General features: G+C 35.3%; 1 protein-coding gene across 1 annotated transcript; it reads right to left on the bottom strand.

The window, feature by feature from the left end:
* Window positions 1-846: 846 nt before the first annotated feature.
* Window positions 847-13862, bottom strand: Cct8 (chaperonin containing TCP1 subunit 8). The gene is made up of 15 exons (XM_027929149.3): window positions 13732-13862; window positions 12100-12190; window positions 10792-10871; window positions 9333-9482; window positions 8688-8868; window positions 8515-8576; window positions 7267-7404; window positions 6241-6419; window positions 5311-5377; window positions 5150-5237; window positions 4950-5065; window positions 4329-4400; window positions 4092-4256; window positions 3472-3591; window positions 847-1179 (listed from the first exon to the last, which is right to left on the bottom strand). The coding sequence occupies exons 1-15, from the start codon at window positions 13789-13791 to the stop codon at window positions 1102-1104; spliced, it is 1647 nt and encodes a 548-aa protein (XP_027784950.1). The 5' UTR covers window positions 13792-13862; the 3' UTR covers window positions 847-1101.
* Between the last annotated feature and the right edge of the window lie 389 nt (window positions 13863-14251).

Genomic DNA, 14251 nt, shown 5'->3' with positions numbered 1-14251 from the left:
TAGAATTTTATGAATAAGAAAACTTTGCATCATTCCTAACTCTGATGAGTTTATGTAAAAACCAGTCAACCAAACTGTTTTCTAAAATAAATACCTTTGAGCTGGGTGCAGTGGTTTAGGCCTGTAATTCCAGCAACTCGAAGCTGAGGCAGGAGGACCACAAATTCAAGGCTAGCCTCAGCAACTTAGGGAGACCCTGTCTCAAAATATAAAAAGGGCTGGGGACGAGACTAAGTGGTAAAGCACCACTGGGTTCAATTCCCAGTACCAAAAAAAGCAAAAATCCTTTGAAATACCAAAAATAATATAATTCTGAACTATTAATCAAGGGCTTATGTCACCAATACACGTAATAGCACATATCCTATAAAAATAAATGAAATCTTTTTGTACATGGTCTTTGTTTTTTCAACATTCCTTACTAATCTTAGAGGACCTGCTTTAAGAAAATCCACTTGCTTACTATGGAATTGGCAGACTTTTCCCATCAAGGGCCTGATAGTTAAACTCTATGATTTTGGGGCTCATTTGGTCTGTCACAAGTACTCAACTCTGCCATTCCTTTGTGGGAAGTGGCATCTGATAACATGTGACCGCATAGGCGTGGCTGTACTGAAATTTAAAAAACCAGGCAGCAGGCCATGCAAGGGCAGTTGGTCACTACACACATTAAGTGACTTAAGTCCCACAGCTAATGTGATAACTCCATTAAGTTGAGTAACAAATATAATGGTAATGTTTGAAAATACTGTTTTATATTTCTTTTGAGAAAATAGGCAAATGATGAAAGGGTTTGAATATGTATTTCTCAGTTTATAAAAATACAAGAAACACATAAGTTCTAGATTATGATCTCCAATCTATTTTAATGCACCTGTGTCAATCAATTTCATTGTAGAATTGCTGGGGTTTACAAGATTGAAAAAAATTCAGTAGCTGGTCACCAGACAGGCTTTTACAGTAAAACACATTTATTTTATCATTCAGCCAAGGATACAAACACAAAACACTTCTTAATTTAAGGAGAATAAGAAAACCATTAGGCAATTCCTAGTGAACTACTTCAAATACAACCTTCACCTATAGTAAAAATTGGGCTATTCAGTCATTTTGGTCATCATCCCAGTCTTTCTTTCCACTTGGAGGCTTGGGCCCACCAGCTGGTTTTGCCATGATGATCTGTAAAACACAAAAGTGCTTATAAATTCAAACTTCACAAATTAAGAATATTTTTCTATTGGCCAATTATAAGATGGAGCAATCCTCTTAATATAAGCAATCAATTATCTATATTGCATATGAAACACCACAGCACAAAGTTTTCTAGCTTCCTTGTTAAAAATTATAGTGAACTTTCGGCAGTGAGAAAGCTTCCTGCTTTTGTGGGTAAAAACAGCAAAAAAAAAAAAAAAAACTCACACAGATTAGTAAAGGACATTCCAAAACAAGCACTTTGATAACTTAAGCAAATGTGAAAGTTTTTGCATGCATCCCTGGAATAAACCAGTCAGTGTGGCACCTGATTTGTTATTTATATATGAGGTTCGTCTTGCCAACCATCTTTATCCCAATCTCCTTGTGGTTTAGGAGCTTTAGGTCCACCTGCCAGTTTTGCCATTATAATCTGAAGTAGTTGATAGATAAAAGTTTAACAATGAAACTTTCTCCTACCAATGAGAACCAAACAGTAACAAGTGTTTGTTCATAAACAAATCCAAGCACCAGTTCGCTGGTAACCAAAAAAAAATAAGCCACAAGCCTTTCTTCAGCTTATCTAAAAAAAAATGTGCTAAACCAACATTTTACCCAAGTACAGTATAATGATTTCATATCTAAAGATTTTATTTAAAAACAAAAATGGTGGCAGTGGCTGTGGGCTCAAATAAGTTTGGGGGAAGCTAAAATAAACTATTAAGCTGAACTAATATTCACTGCTTTCCCAATTTATATGAAGAAATCATCCTGTACAACATCAAGGGGTTTGACTTCTATTTTAAGCAACATGAACATGAAACATCTTTACCAGAACTCCAGTAGATTTCACACCTGTTTTCAGAAGCCTCTATGAGAAGTCTAAACCTAAGGGAGCTGGGGATGTGGCTAAGTGTGGAGGGTGCTTGCCTACCAAGTGGCTCTTGGTTTGAACCCCAACAACATAAAAATAACAGTAGTTCCCAAAATTTTATTAGGCATCACCATTACATGAAGAACTTATTAAAGCTGCATGTTAGACCTCCTTCAGAGTTTCTGATTCAGTGGGTCTGGAGTAAGGTCTGAGAATTATTAGCAAGACCTTAGGTGATGTTGATGTTATCTATTTGGGTACTATACTTCCTTTGAACATAAGTTGAAAGAGGTATTTGAAAAAAGATCAATCCAGCTCCTATTACATCAACTACTGCTCATAATAAAGTCTCTTTCGAGAATATATACTGCATAAAATCAAGCACAACTGACTTTTAAAGATGGTAATTATTCTAATCCCAGCTTGGCTAACACAGTTGGATGGGTTCTTCATATATCTTTATGTGCAGAGTGCAAAAACCAAGGGCACATACCAATAACATCCCTACTATCAAAATTTAGGAAATTACTTTGTGATAAAAGTTTATAGTCTTACCTGGCATTCAGAAAAGTTCCTCAGTTAAGGAACTTCCACTATCAGGATTTCTTTTCACCACATATCTTAGTCTACTTAAGCTGTTCTTGTCCCCTTCTACTTTGGGTTCTCCTTTTAACACATCATTTCTAGAATAAACAATTCCTTAGGCTTCTCTCAACTTGACTGAAAAACCAATCATATTCTTTACTGAAAACTACCTGATAAGCAGATTCAGAATCCTCTTATTAACAAATCTGGCACAACAAAACAGTTTTTGCTTGGTACTGGGGACTGTTAGACAAGTGTTTTACTGCTGGGCTATATTCCTAGCCCTTCTACTTATTTCTAATAAGGTGAAAGTGGATAACCAGTTCCATTTTTGCTCATCCTCCAGTTATGAAAGAGTCCTTATTTAAATATATATATATTTTTTAAATTTTGTTATATAATAATTATTAACTGGTCCATACTGTGCTTAGAAATAAGTCTAGTTGTCTATTAATATTCACCTTGGATTTCTTCTAAGTTTAATTTCACATGATTTTTTACTTACTGTATATATTCTGTGTCCCTAACAAATACAACTTTATTCTATAAAGTATTTATAAATAGTTCATTGGTTAATAATTACTTTGAGAATTTTGTGGCAAATGGATTTAAGATTACTCTATTTTTCAGTATAATTTAAAACTACAGGAGAAGAAAAAATTTTTAAAATGGGGGATGGGATTTGAACATCTAAGGTATGAGGGGAAGGAAACACTCCTTTGAAAACAAAGAACTATGCTATATTCTAGTTCTGTGAAAACATACTGTTGAACCATATTGAAACTACCATTTTTAGATACCAAAGTTTCACTTTTGCTTACCTGATCCACTCTAAGTACAGTAACCGCAGCATTAGTAGCCAATTTTATAGCCCAATATTTTCCCAGATATGTATCTAGAATACCAGCTTCCAACATGTCCTTTACAGCAGGAACTTCAGCCTGTCAACACAAAACAGTTTCCATCCTTTCATTTTAAATTCTTTTCAGTGAAAGTGCTTATATTCAAAATCAAAAACCTGCATGTTTGACTCCTAAGTACCAGACAAGTAACCATGTGTAAATACTATTCCATACACACTATAAGAGTATCAATAAAAGGAAAACTAAAAATTTCTTCTATCAGATAAAATGAAAACTAATTTTTAAAAAATTTAAATTACAATTCTTAATACACCATTATACAATAATTTATCATATTTCTGATTATATATAAGGTATGTTGACACCAAATTCACATCTTCATACATGTATTTTGTATAATGATGAGGGTCTCCTTTCACCATCCATGCTATTTTCCTTCCCCTGAAAACTAATTTTTAAGAAAGCAAATTGTTCATAAATCAGTTCACTATTTCTGATTTTCCCCTTATATGTACTGCTTCTATTTTTAGGTTGTGCATTCACAAAGCAATTTAAGTTCATGTTTTTTAATCAAATACCTCAATGTCTAGTCCAACATTTTTATTTCCTTCTTGGTGAACTGCATAAAGTTTAGAGATAACTTCATTGGCCTTAACTCCAGAGTTCTCTGCCAGTGCCCGGGGAATAGCTTCAAAAGCCTCGGCAAACTTCTTAATAGCATACTGCTCAAGTCCAGGACATGTCTAAAACAAAATGTGTTTATTATTGCTTTTTATTCAAGCAATGGGAAGAAAGTTATACAGTAAAAGCCATACCTCTCCATATGATGTGATTTGTTTGGCTAATTCAATTTCTGTTGCTCCACCTCCAGGTACAAGACGTTTATCCTGTAAGTTGTCCAAAAAGCCAAACAAACAAAACAAAAACAAACATTAAAAAGGTAGTTTCACTAATCTTTTCAGATTCCAATACTCCATCAGACTAGTTTTCAACCATTGTTATTCAAAATCTACTTATAAACTTGGTAAAAATGAACGATCAGACAAATTTTCTTTCTGCAGTATCTAGTACATGAAAAAGGAAGACCAAAGTGAAGAAAGGGGACAGCCCTTTTTTATCTGCATTCTAGGCACTGACAACAATGCTTTAGCAACTGAAGTTAGTACATTAAAACAAAAAACCACAAACTATTTAACGGTGAAGAAATAGCCTTGCTTTGCTATTAAGTACTTCATATGATCATTTTGAGAAACTATCGTATTCTTCAGCAATTGAAAGGTAAATCGTTGGTAAAAATCCACCTGTCTCAGCCTCCACAGTAGCTGAGATTATAGGCAAGTACCACCATGCCTGGCTAAACCACTCATTTTGAAGAAGCACCAATTATGTTTTTAAGACATTAGAGATTACTAAAGAAGCTTCTTGTTAATACTGACCCTTGTGAGAACTTTGAAAGTATTGACACCATCATCTACTGCCCTTTCTACATCATCCATCAGATTGTCTGTAGAACCGCGAAGTACTATGGTAGAAATGGCACCATCTTCTTTTTCTGTCAATAAACATATTCAGGGATTAAGTAAAAGAAAACAAACAACTTACATTTGCACAAACATAGTTTGCCATTACTACATACCGTGCTTAAAAACAACCACCTGTGTGTCTCCAACTTCTGAGAGGTAAACATTGTCACAATGTCCCATTTCTTCAAGGACAGGTGGAGTCTGTAAAAAAGAGATTGTTATCATAAAATTCAAATAGATGCAACTATCTTTGATTGTTTCTCAAAATACGTACCAATCTAGGAAGAGCTGTAGCACCAACTGTTTTACACAGTCTTCTGAGATCCCATTTTGAGTTCAGCCTTAAAAAAAAAAAGACCTTAATACAACATTTAATTCCAACTATATAGTACTTAAAGATATAAAGAGACACCAAGTCTTGGATATGTGAGTTGTCATGTATAAACTAGCACGAAACTATTATTTACCTCTGAGTGTTTTGAGCACAATTAAATCCTACTCTCCTGCATATTTGGCTTACCCAGTTCTGCTGATATTTTTATTTATTTATTAGATATATATGACAGTAGAGTATTTTGACATATATAAATGGAGTATAACTTAATTCTAATTAGGATCCCATTCTTGTGATTGTACATGATGTGGAGTTTCACTGATTGTCTATTCATATATGAACAAGGGAAAATTATGTCCAATTCATTCTACTACCTTTCCTATTCCCATCAGCACTTTAGGAAATCAGAGGTTTATAGTTCTAAAACACCAGGGACCTGGTATGTATGTACACATAAAGCTTTTGCTTTGCTGTGTTCTACCGCACATATAAGGAAGAGTACAGTGATTCACTCTGCACGTTTGATTAGGTGTTAAGAATGGTAGTAGATGGGAATGGATAAGTTTTCTAGTGTTCTCTATAGATGTGTTCATGGACTACAAGGCACACTCCTTATTCCACACTCTGGCTGACAAAGTTCTAGGCTTGTGTATTGTCTCAAGCTATTCCTTTTACCCAGAATGCCTTTTCCGTTTCCTCTTCTACTTATTGATATCCCTCTAAATTCTTTTGCTATTTGATCTAATAATTTATCTGATCTTGTAAGTTATTTCCCTTTATTAACTACCTTCATAGAATTGCTGAACTTATTCACAGTGTTTCAACACCTAAAAATCATTTATAATTTGGTTAACAGAATCCAGCTCTTACCTCACCAACATGATATTGTATTTGTTTGCATAATGAAGAGCCATGTCTGCCACTTTGCCACCTGTTACTATGACATTGGCACCAGTATCAGCAATAGCCTTGACTTGTGCATCCATGAGATTTTCTTCTCCCTTACTAAAATTCATCAATTCTTCAGCAGTCTTTATCAATACTGTTCCCTGGCAAAACAAGTTAAGTATTCTCTTAAAACCACTTCACTACTTTGGTGTTCAAATGCATAGGATGAGATTTAACTTAAGAAATAACCTAAGAATTTGGGAGAAAACATGAAAATAAACATGCATGTACTATGAAGCAGAATACATGATATTAATAAACACTCAGCTTGTTCCTCTTCACTCCCAAAATAGATGTGTATGCTCCTCAATAGGTACTTCAGTGGAAAAATTGGAGAAATACTTTAATTTTAGCTATGCTGGGCAGGTGTCCTTTTTTGTCTTTTATGAAAATCAAACAGTTTAACAAAAACTAGAAAGGATATGATTCTCAAATTCTTCCTAAATTTTGTGATCATTCCTAAATGGACACTCCTCTCCCCTAATCCAGCTAAACCCTTCAAAAGCAATACTTTAAATTTCAAGCAGGGATGAGTCCAGCTAAATACAAACTTAAAAAGTTTACATATATTTTTAAAAACAATTAAAAATTTCAAATTATATTAGCACTTTTTTTTCAGATTTTACCAAATGTTGACATTTAAACTATTTTCAAAGAGCACACAGAGTGCTCACCTTATTTTACTTGCTGAAATGCCAACAGCTGTATGATAGACTATGAACCAACCTGGTGCCATCTAATGTTTCAAATTTAGAATTTTTAGTAACTGAATTTTATATCAAAGAATATAAAATCTGGCTTAAAAAATAAATGTGATCCTGCAATTTTCAGTAATTATGAGGTATTTATTAATTTAAAAGCAAATTCTATATCAAAACTTAAAATGGTAATATGAAAAGGTAACCCAAATTTTCACTTTAATTTCAAGAAGGTTTGAAGTTTACATACCTTAGTTTCTGTTATCATGCCATCAAAAGGGCAAGAGTATACTGCTATTTTTGCATCTTTTACAGATGTTACGTCACCTTCAGTTTCCTTCTTAAAAACCATACCATGCAATACTGAAGAAGAATAGATACCAGAGCCCTAAGAAATTGAATACCAAGATCATCATTAATGCCAAATTGTTGATTCTGTATGTTATCAAATACAGCCTTTTCTAAAATGAAGCAATACACCAAGACAGAGACCCAAGGCTATAAAAGGGGATGGTAGGCATAAAGCAGATCATTCTGCTCAAGGTGGGAATCACCACAGGAATGAGCCACTTATGAAGGGGAGGTTGTCCTTCAATGTACTAAGAACCAAAGGTAGAAAACTGCTCTAACCATTTATTCATCCATTCACCAAAGTATTTGTTGCCAATAAACCAGGAACAGCTATTAGTACTATAGATTGAATAGAGAACAAAAATCTGCTCTTCTTCTTAGTGGTGGTATTGGGAACTGAAGCCAGGAACTTTTGCTAAGTGCTCCAGCACTGAGTTATATCCTCAGCCTTTTTTATTATGAGAGTGTTGAGATATTTTCACTAAGTTATCCAGGTTTGTGTTGAACTTGTGATCCTCCTACCTCAGATTCCTGAGTAGCTGATATTACAGCAATGTGCGAGGCTAAAGATTATGCTCTAATAGTCTTGCAATTTAATGAGCAAGGTGCATCCCAGACAGAAAATACATAGCACATGTACAAATACACACAGAGCATACATACCACATAAGCTAAATTCAACCACATAATCAGTATGCCAATGTGCTAAACCATTTCTACTATAAAGTACATAAAAAAATTTTATCAAAAACATATTTCAATGTTATCTTTACATTGTGAATTTTATTAATGTAGAGCAAAAATCAGATTTCACCCCACTCAAAATTGTCCAAATTTACTGTTATAAATTTACAGCATATACAAAGAAGGCAAAGAAATTAGTATTTTGTTTTGTACACTATTCTTAATCCAAAAGAATGGCAAGGAAGATTGACAACAGGAAACAACACGTCAATACACTTAAACTTAATCGGTGATAACATTACAACCTATTAATACTAAATGTTGTAAAATAATGCCCCAAAAGATAATTAAGCACTAATTGTCTAAAACATGAGATTAAATATAAGTTTGGATCAATTTTTTTTTGTAAAAAAAAAAAAAAAAAAAAATTTTTAGAGAATGCCGATAAATTTTCTAAACTTACCAGAATTTTACAAACCCTGATGTTATCAACATTGAAATGGCCAGAATCAGGAAAAATGGACACTGTTAGGAAAATAAGACAAAAAGAAAAAAAATTTTTTTTTGAGATAACAGAAAACATTATAGTCATATTAGATATTTTAATTTTGAATCCTTTCATTTACTAGTACTTACCACATGCCTGAGCAATAAGCTTGGCTAGAAATGCTTCATTTCCATACTGTTTACTCATTATGGAGGTACGAAGTAGAGATGACACTTCATCAACATCTCTAAGGTTTTTTGCAGAACAACATACCAATTCAGGAAGAATTTCATGGGCTTTTCTGCAGGCTATTTCATAACCTTCTATGACCTAAAAAGTAAAGAACAAAAGTACTTCTTTCAAACACATAATTTTCACATGACTTAAAGTAATTCTTTTTTTGTAACCCCAAGAATATGGTATTTTTGATATAAAATGATTATACTTACAGACTAATATATGGCAGAGCCTACTAGTTATGAGAGAGAATAGGTTTTGGAGACAACCCAGATTTGAATTTCAACTCCTCCACTTACGAGGTATAAAATCTTGTGCAATATTTTTCTAACTAAGTCTCACTGTCCTCATTTAAAATAAAATGGGTTTAATTGGACTAACAGGATTCTTCTGATGATAAAATGGCACTGCATGTGAAGCACATGTACTGTATTTCCTGGCACAGAGTAAAGAGCTCAATAATGTTAGCTATTCCTTTAATAACGATCTTAAATTTAAACAGTAGTGTATATACAGACAAAAATTAAATAGGGATAAGTTATAAAATGAGCACTTGCCTCTGAAACTGACAGGCCAATCCTCAGAAGTTCTTCAGCTAATTCCAGAAGAGCTCCAGCAAATACCAGAACAAAGTTTGTGCCATCTCCAACCTCTTGCTCTTGCATATGGGAAGCCATTACAATCATTTTTGCAGCAGGATGCTGTACCTGGTATAAGAAGAAATATCGAGCGAAAATTTTTGATCCTTAGAGTAACATAAAATCATCAATTTCCATTTCTTAAATAGACTTTAATTTCCCTATATGCCAGGTAATTCCATTTGATCATTAAATGCTATAAAAAGTGTGGTCACAAGAAAATCCAAGTCCCTCTAGGTCTATCAACACAAATATGTAACTATAAATGAAAACAATTTCACAATACATCTTCTTTTGATGGGCATCATCCATTACATACAACTCATAAGGTTCAGCACATTATTATGTGCTAAATTAAAAAATAAAGCAACTCCAACCACTAGATCTAGACATTAAAATATCTTCAGAGGAACAAAACCAGACATCACTTGACTTGGTTAAGAACCTCAATATTAATTTCATTGTATGTTCCCGCCATAAGGGCTATCACTTCTGGTTTATAAAAAGAAAGGTAAAAATTTTCTTAAAAGGCTACAAAAAATTTACATAATTTTGTTCTTAGGAGTCAATTTTAGATATTTGTATAGAAACAAGTAATAACTATTGACAACCATAAAAAATATACTTAATATTGTGGTATTACCCTAATAATATCCTTATTATACTTTAATAACTTCTGAGAACATCACAGTGTATAAAAATCAACACTTACAATGGGTTCTTCCACAAATAATCTGTGGAGTTAAATATGTCCTTGAAAATACTGTTAAGATGTTGAATTATCTGCAGTTTCATTTAAAACACAAGATTGAGTTCTTTACAGGCTAACCATCAGGAAAATTTCCTGAAGTCGAACATATCCTTCAATTACAAGGCAGCTACAGAGAAATGGCTATATGCATTTAGGTGCCAGACTTTTCTTATAACCCTGCAAGAAGTATTTGTTCTATAGGCTATAACATTAAAACTGCTGCTGAATAAAGCAAAATTCCAATTTGTGTTTAGTGTCTGGATTACTTTTGTTTTTATTTTCATAAAGCCAAATTGTTTGACTAAAAATGTTTTGCTCATTAGCTGTTTCTATATTATAGAATAATTCATTTCATTGTCACTCTAAAATCAATTTGACATTATTAGCAAATGTACCTTATCATAATTAATTCCTCCAAACATTAATAACATAATAGATTTTTAAAATATGACTTTAAAACATTAAACCTAGAGCTGTTTATACACCTGCATAATAAAATTTCAAGTTGGAAAAAAGTAGCCCTTTATTATTCAATCTGAAGTAAGAAATTTCCTTCTATGATAAAATATATTTAATTTTTGATTTCATCAAAACATTTCTTGGTTGTTTCAAAAAGAAATAACTTACTTCTAACTCTCTTAAAATAGTGGCTGCATCATTTGTCACAAACAACTTCTCCATGTGGTTGATGACCATTTTGTTCATTCCTCAAAAATAATAGTTAAAAAAAGAAAAAAATCCATTATTACTCAAATATTTTCCCAAATACCCAGAAAAACATAGTCAAGAAACAAAATTTGTATTTACTTCTTAAAACAATGTTATAAAAAAATCTATATTCCATTCTATCTCAGAGCCCATGGGCCCATATTTTCCCCCCTAATTTCCTATAATATTTACCAAGTATGCCAAATCTTACACGGGACTTCCATGTTGTTTACAACATGTTTGGCATGCAAAAAGTGTTCCATAAATGTAAATTATGTTAACATGTATAAAAACCAAAATAATCTACTTATATTTATTTTAATTCTTATTTCACAGATCTGCATCTTTATTTCAACTGGTGAAGGCAAGAGTAGAAAAATCTTATGTCCCCTTTCCATTTTTTTTTTTTTAATTTTAATTTTGGTACTGGGAACTGAACCCAGGGGTGCTTAACCACTGAGCCACCTTCCTAGCCCTTTTTAAAATTTTGAGACAGAGTCTCCTCAAGTTGCCTAGGGACTTGCTAAGTTGCTGAGGCTGGCTCTGAACTTGCAATCTTCTTGTCTCAGCCTCCTGAGTTGGTGGGATTACAGGTGTGCACATAGCATAATGTCACTTTTTATAAAGTATTGGTTCAAGAGCCAGGCACAGGGGTACAGGCCTGTAACTCAGGAGGTTGAGGCAAGAAGATCACAAGTTCAAGGGCAGCCTGGGCAACTAAGGGAGATACTGTCTCAAAAAAGGGAGGGGGGTGTGGGAAGTGGAAGTGCTGTAATTTTTACATCCTTTCAATATGTTAAAAGTAACATTTTGATCGCTATTTTTCTGGAGCTCTAAGTTGCTGATTAAAAATCAGAAATATGCCAGGTGCAGTGGCTTACGTCTGTAACCCTAGTGGCTTGGGAGGCTGAGACAGGAGAATCTCGAGTTCAAAGCCAGGCTCAGCAATGGAGAGGTGGGGAGCTAAGCAACTCAGTGAGACCCTGTCTCTAAATAAAATAAAAAACAGGACTGGGGATGTGGCTCAGCAGTACGGAGTGCCCCTGAGTTCAATTCCTGGTACCAATAAATAAATGAATAAATAAACAAATAAGAATGTACTGGTATTACTGAATAATGAAATAAACTTTCAAAGCAATACTGTAAATATAATCCTCAGAACAAGTTTGAAAGAAAAATAAAAAGGATTCCATTACTCTATTTTTAAAACATGAATTTGGAAATTACCATTTGGTCCATATGCTGTACGTGTAGTTTGCGCAAGTTCCTTGCAAGCTTGTATGTTTCTAAACACAGCCTCTTCTAATCCTGAAAAATGCTGTAAAATAAAATAAGACAATAAACAAGAATTTCCCAGCACAAGATATCTTTGCTTTTCTTTTAATAAAAATCAAGTATTGTGTAAGTATTCCATACTTGGTGTTCAGAGTCTGAACACCACCTCCCATAAAACCAACCATGATCACCAATCTCAGCTTTCTGGCTAATTTACAAGACCTTGGGCAATTTTTTCACTTGCAAATCTGGGCAATAATAATAGTATCCACCTCACAGGATTGTTGAGTTAATCATTCAAGATTTACACATGTAAAAGGTGTAGCTTGATATTTATAAAATTCTCCACACAATTTCCTCATTAGTTGAAATGAATAAAGCAGTATGCTTTTTAGGGACTACAGAGATCTACTTACACATGAAAACATAGGCTTTTAATTTTTTTTGTGTAGTGAAGAGGACAGGAGGAAAATTAAGTCCAATTAGAGAAAGGAGATAAACTATTTCAAGTAAATTATCTTTTCAGAGTTATCAATACCAAATTCAAAGCTAAGATTTCAGCCTGACATTTCTAGAGCAATCAAAACTATTTTCAAAAAGAAAACCCAACACATACATCATACCCTGACATCTATTTGGTATACAAATTACCTCCAAAGTACATCCTATAACCAAGAACCTAGCTCCTTCCACCTTCCATAAAACCTTATATTCAACCACACTAATCTATTTCTTCAATGAAGCACATAAACGTGGGAGATAAAAAAAAAAAAAAAAAGAACACCACTATTTGACAACTTGGACAATCCAAAAGACAATATTTTCAGTGTGCAGTTAAGATACATTTTTTAAAAACTATGCTCCTGAAATCACATTCAAGATCATAAAACTAAGTAGTATTTGGAGCAAAGTGTCATTTATCCTGTGGGCTACACAGGTAAATAAGGCACTCGGAACTCAGAGATACCACATTTTGCTCCAATTTCCTCAATTTAAAAAAGAGATGAGGAAAACAGGACGCTGAGAGGCACGTTTTATGTCAACTTGGCTACAATGAGCTGGGACCAGAATCCATTTGGACTGTCCTACTAACCACACAATTTCTCACTCGGAAAGAGACAACCAAGAACTGGCTGGCTCTTGTTCCTATGCCCTCAGGTCTGGATCGCCTGCTCCTTCTCCCTCCCCAGCCTGTAATCCATGAATTGTGTGCTAATCGGCCTCACAGTTCCCAAAGCAACTTCATCTCCTCAACTTCACTCTTACAAATCCCTTTGAGGAGGAGAGTCTAATGAGTCCCGCTGTACTGGAGGGGAAAACGCAGGAGCAGCAGGACGCTCGCCCAGCTAGACTGTGTGGGTCGTCAATACTGCTGCCTCAGATCTCGACAGCAGAGAGAGAATAAAAAAGACTCGGGGTTTGGCGGCCGAGTCTCTCGAGTACTCCTCCCTTTCTGGAATCTTCTCCCCCGGTCGCTGTGCTAGAGGTAGCATGCCCGGCCCGTTACTAGGCCCTTCTCCTTCTCTACAGCCACCGCAACCCCATGCGGGCTCTCCCACCTCACCCTCTCGTTCCACCCCTTACTTTCGCTCCCTCCTTGAGCATCTGGGCAAAGCCCGGGGCCTTGGGGACGTGGAGCGCCATGGCCAGCCTGCACAGAGCCGTTCACGCGCTCGATCGGAAGAAGGGGAGGAAGCGGGAGGCACGCACAGCCTTCTGGGGACGCTGCGTGCTACCGCCTCCCGTCCCTCCTTTCTCCCCAGCCGACCGCCTGTCTTGAAGCCTCGCGAGAACTAGAGTAGCTCCAGCAGCCAGAGCCGACCTGACGATCCTCGATCAGGTCGAACGATCCTGCCGAGAGCCTTGAGCGCGGTCGGGCTTTTGGGCTGACGCATGCGCATGGAGATCCAGGGCAGATTCGCAGCGTGTTTGCGGTTTCTGACCAGTAAACCACACTTCCCAAACTTGTAATTTTCCAGACCCTGACATCAGCGTGTCAGGACGGTGTGCCCTTAGTCCTGAAATGGTGCCCCTGTCTTCATCCCCCCCAAAACTATCGATGGGTGTCAGTTCTGTGCTGGGAACTGAAGGAGGCACTGGGAAT

Source organism: Marmota flaviventris, chromosome 8, assembly GCF_047511675.1.
Source record: "Marmota flaviventris isolate mMarFla1 chromosome 8, mMarFla1.hap1, whole genome shotgun sequence".
NCBI lineage: Eukaryota > Metazoa > Chordata > Mammalia > Rodentia > Sciuridae > Marmota > Marmota flaviventris.
Note: the sequence above shows the minus strand (reverse complement) of the source record. Positions and strands in the feature narration are given on the sequence as shown.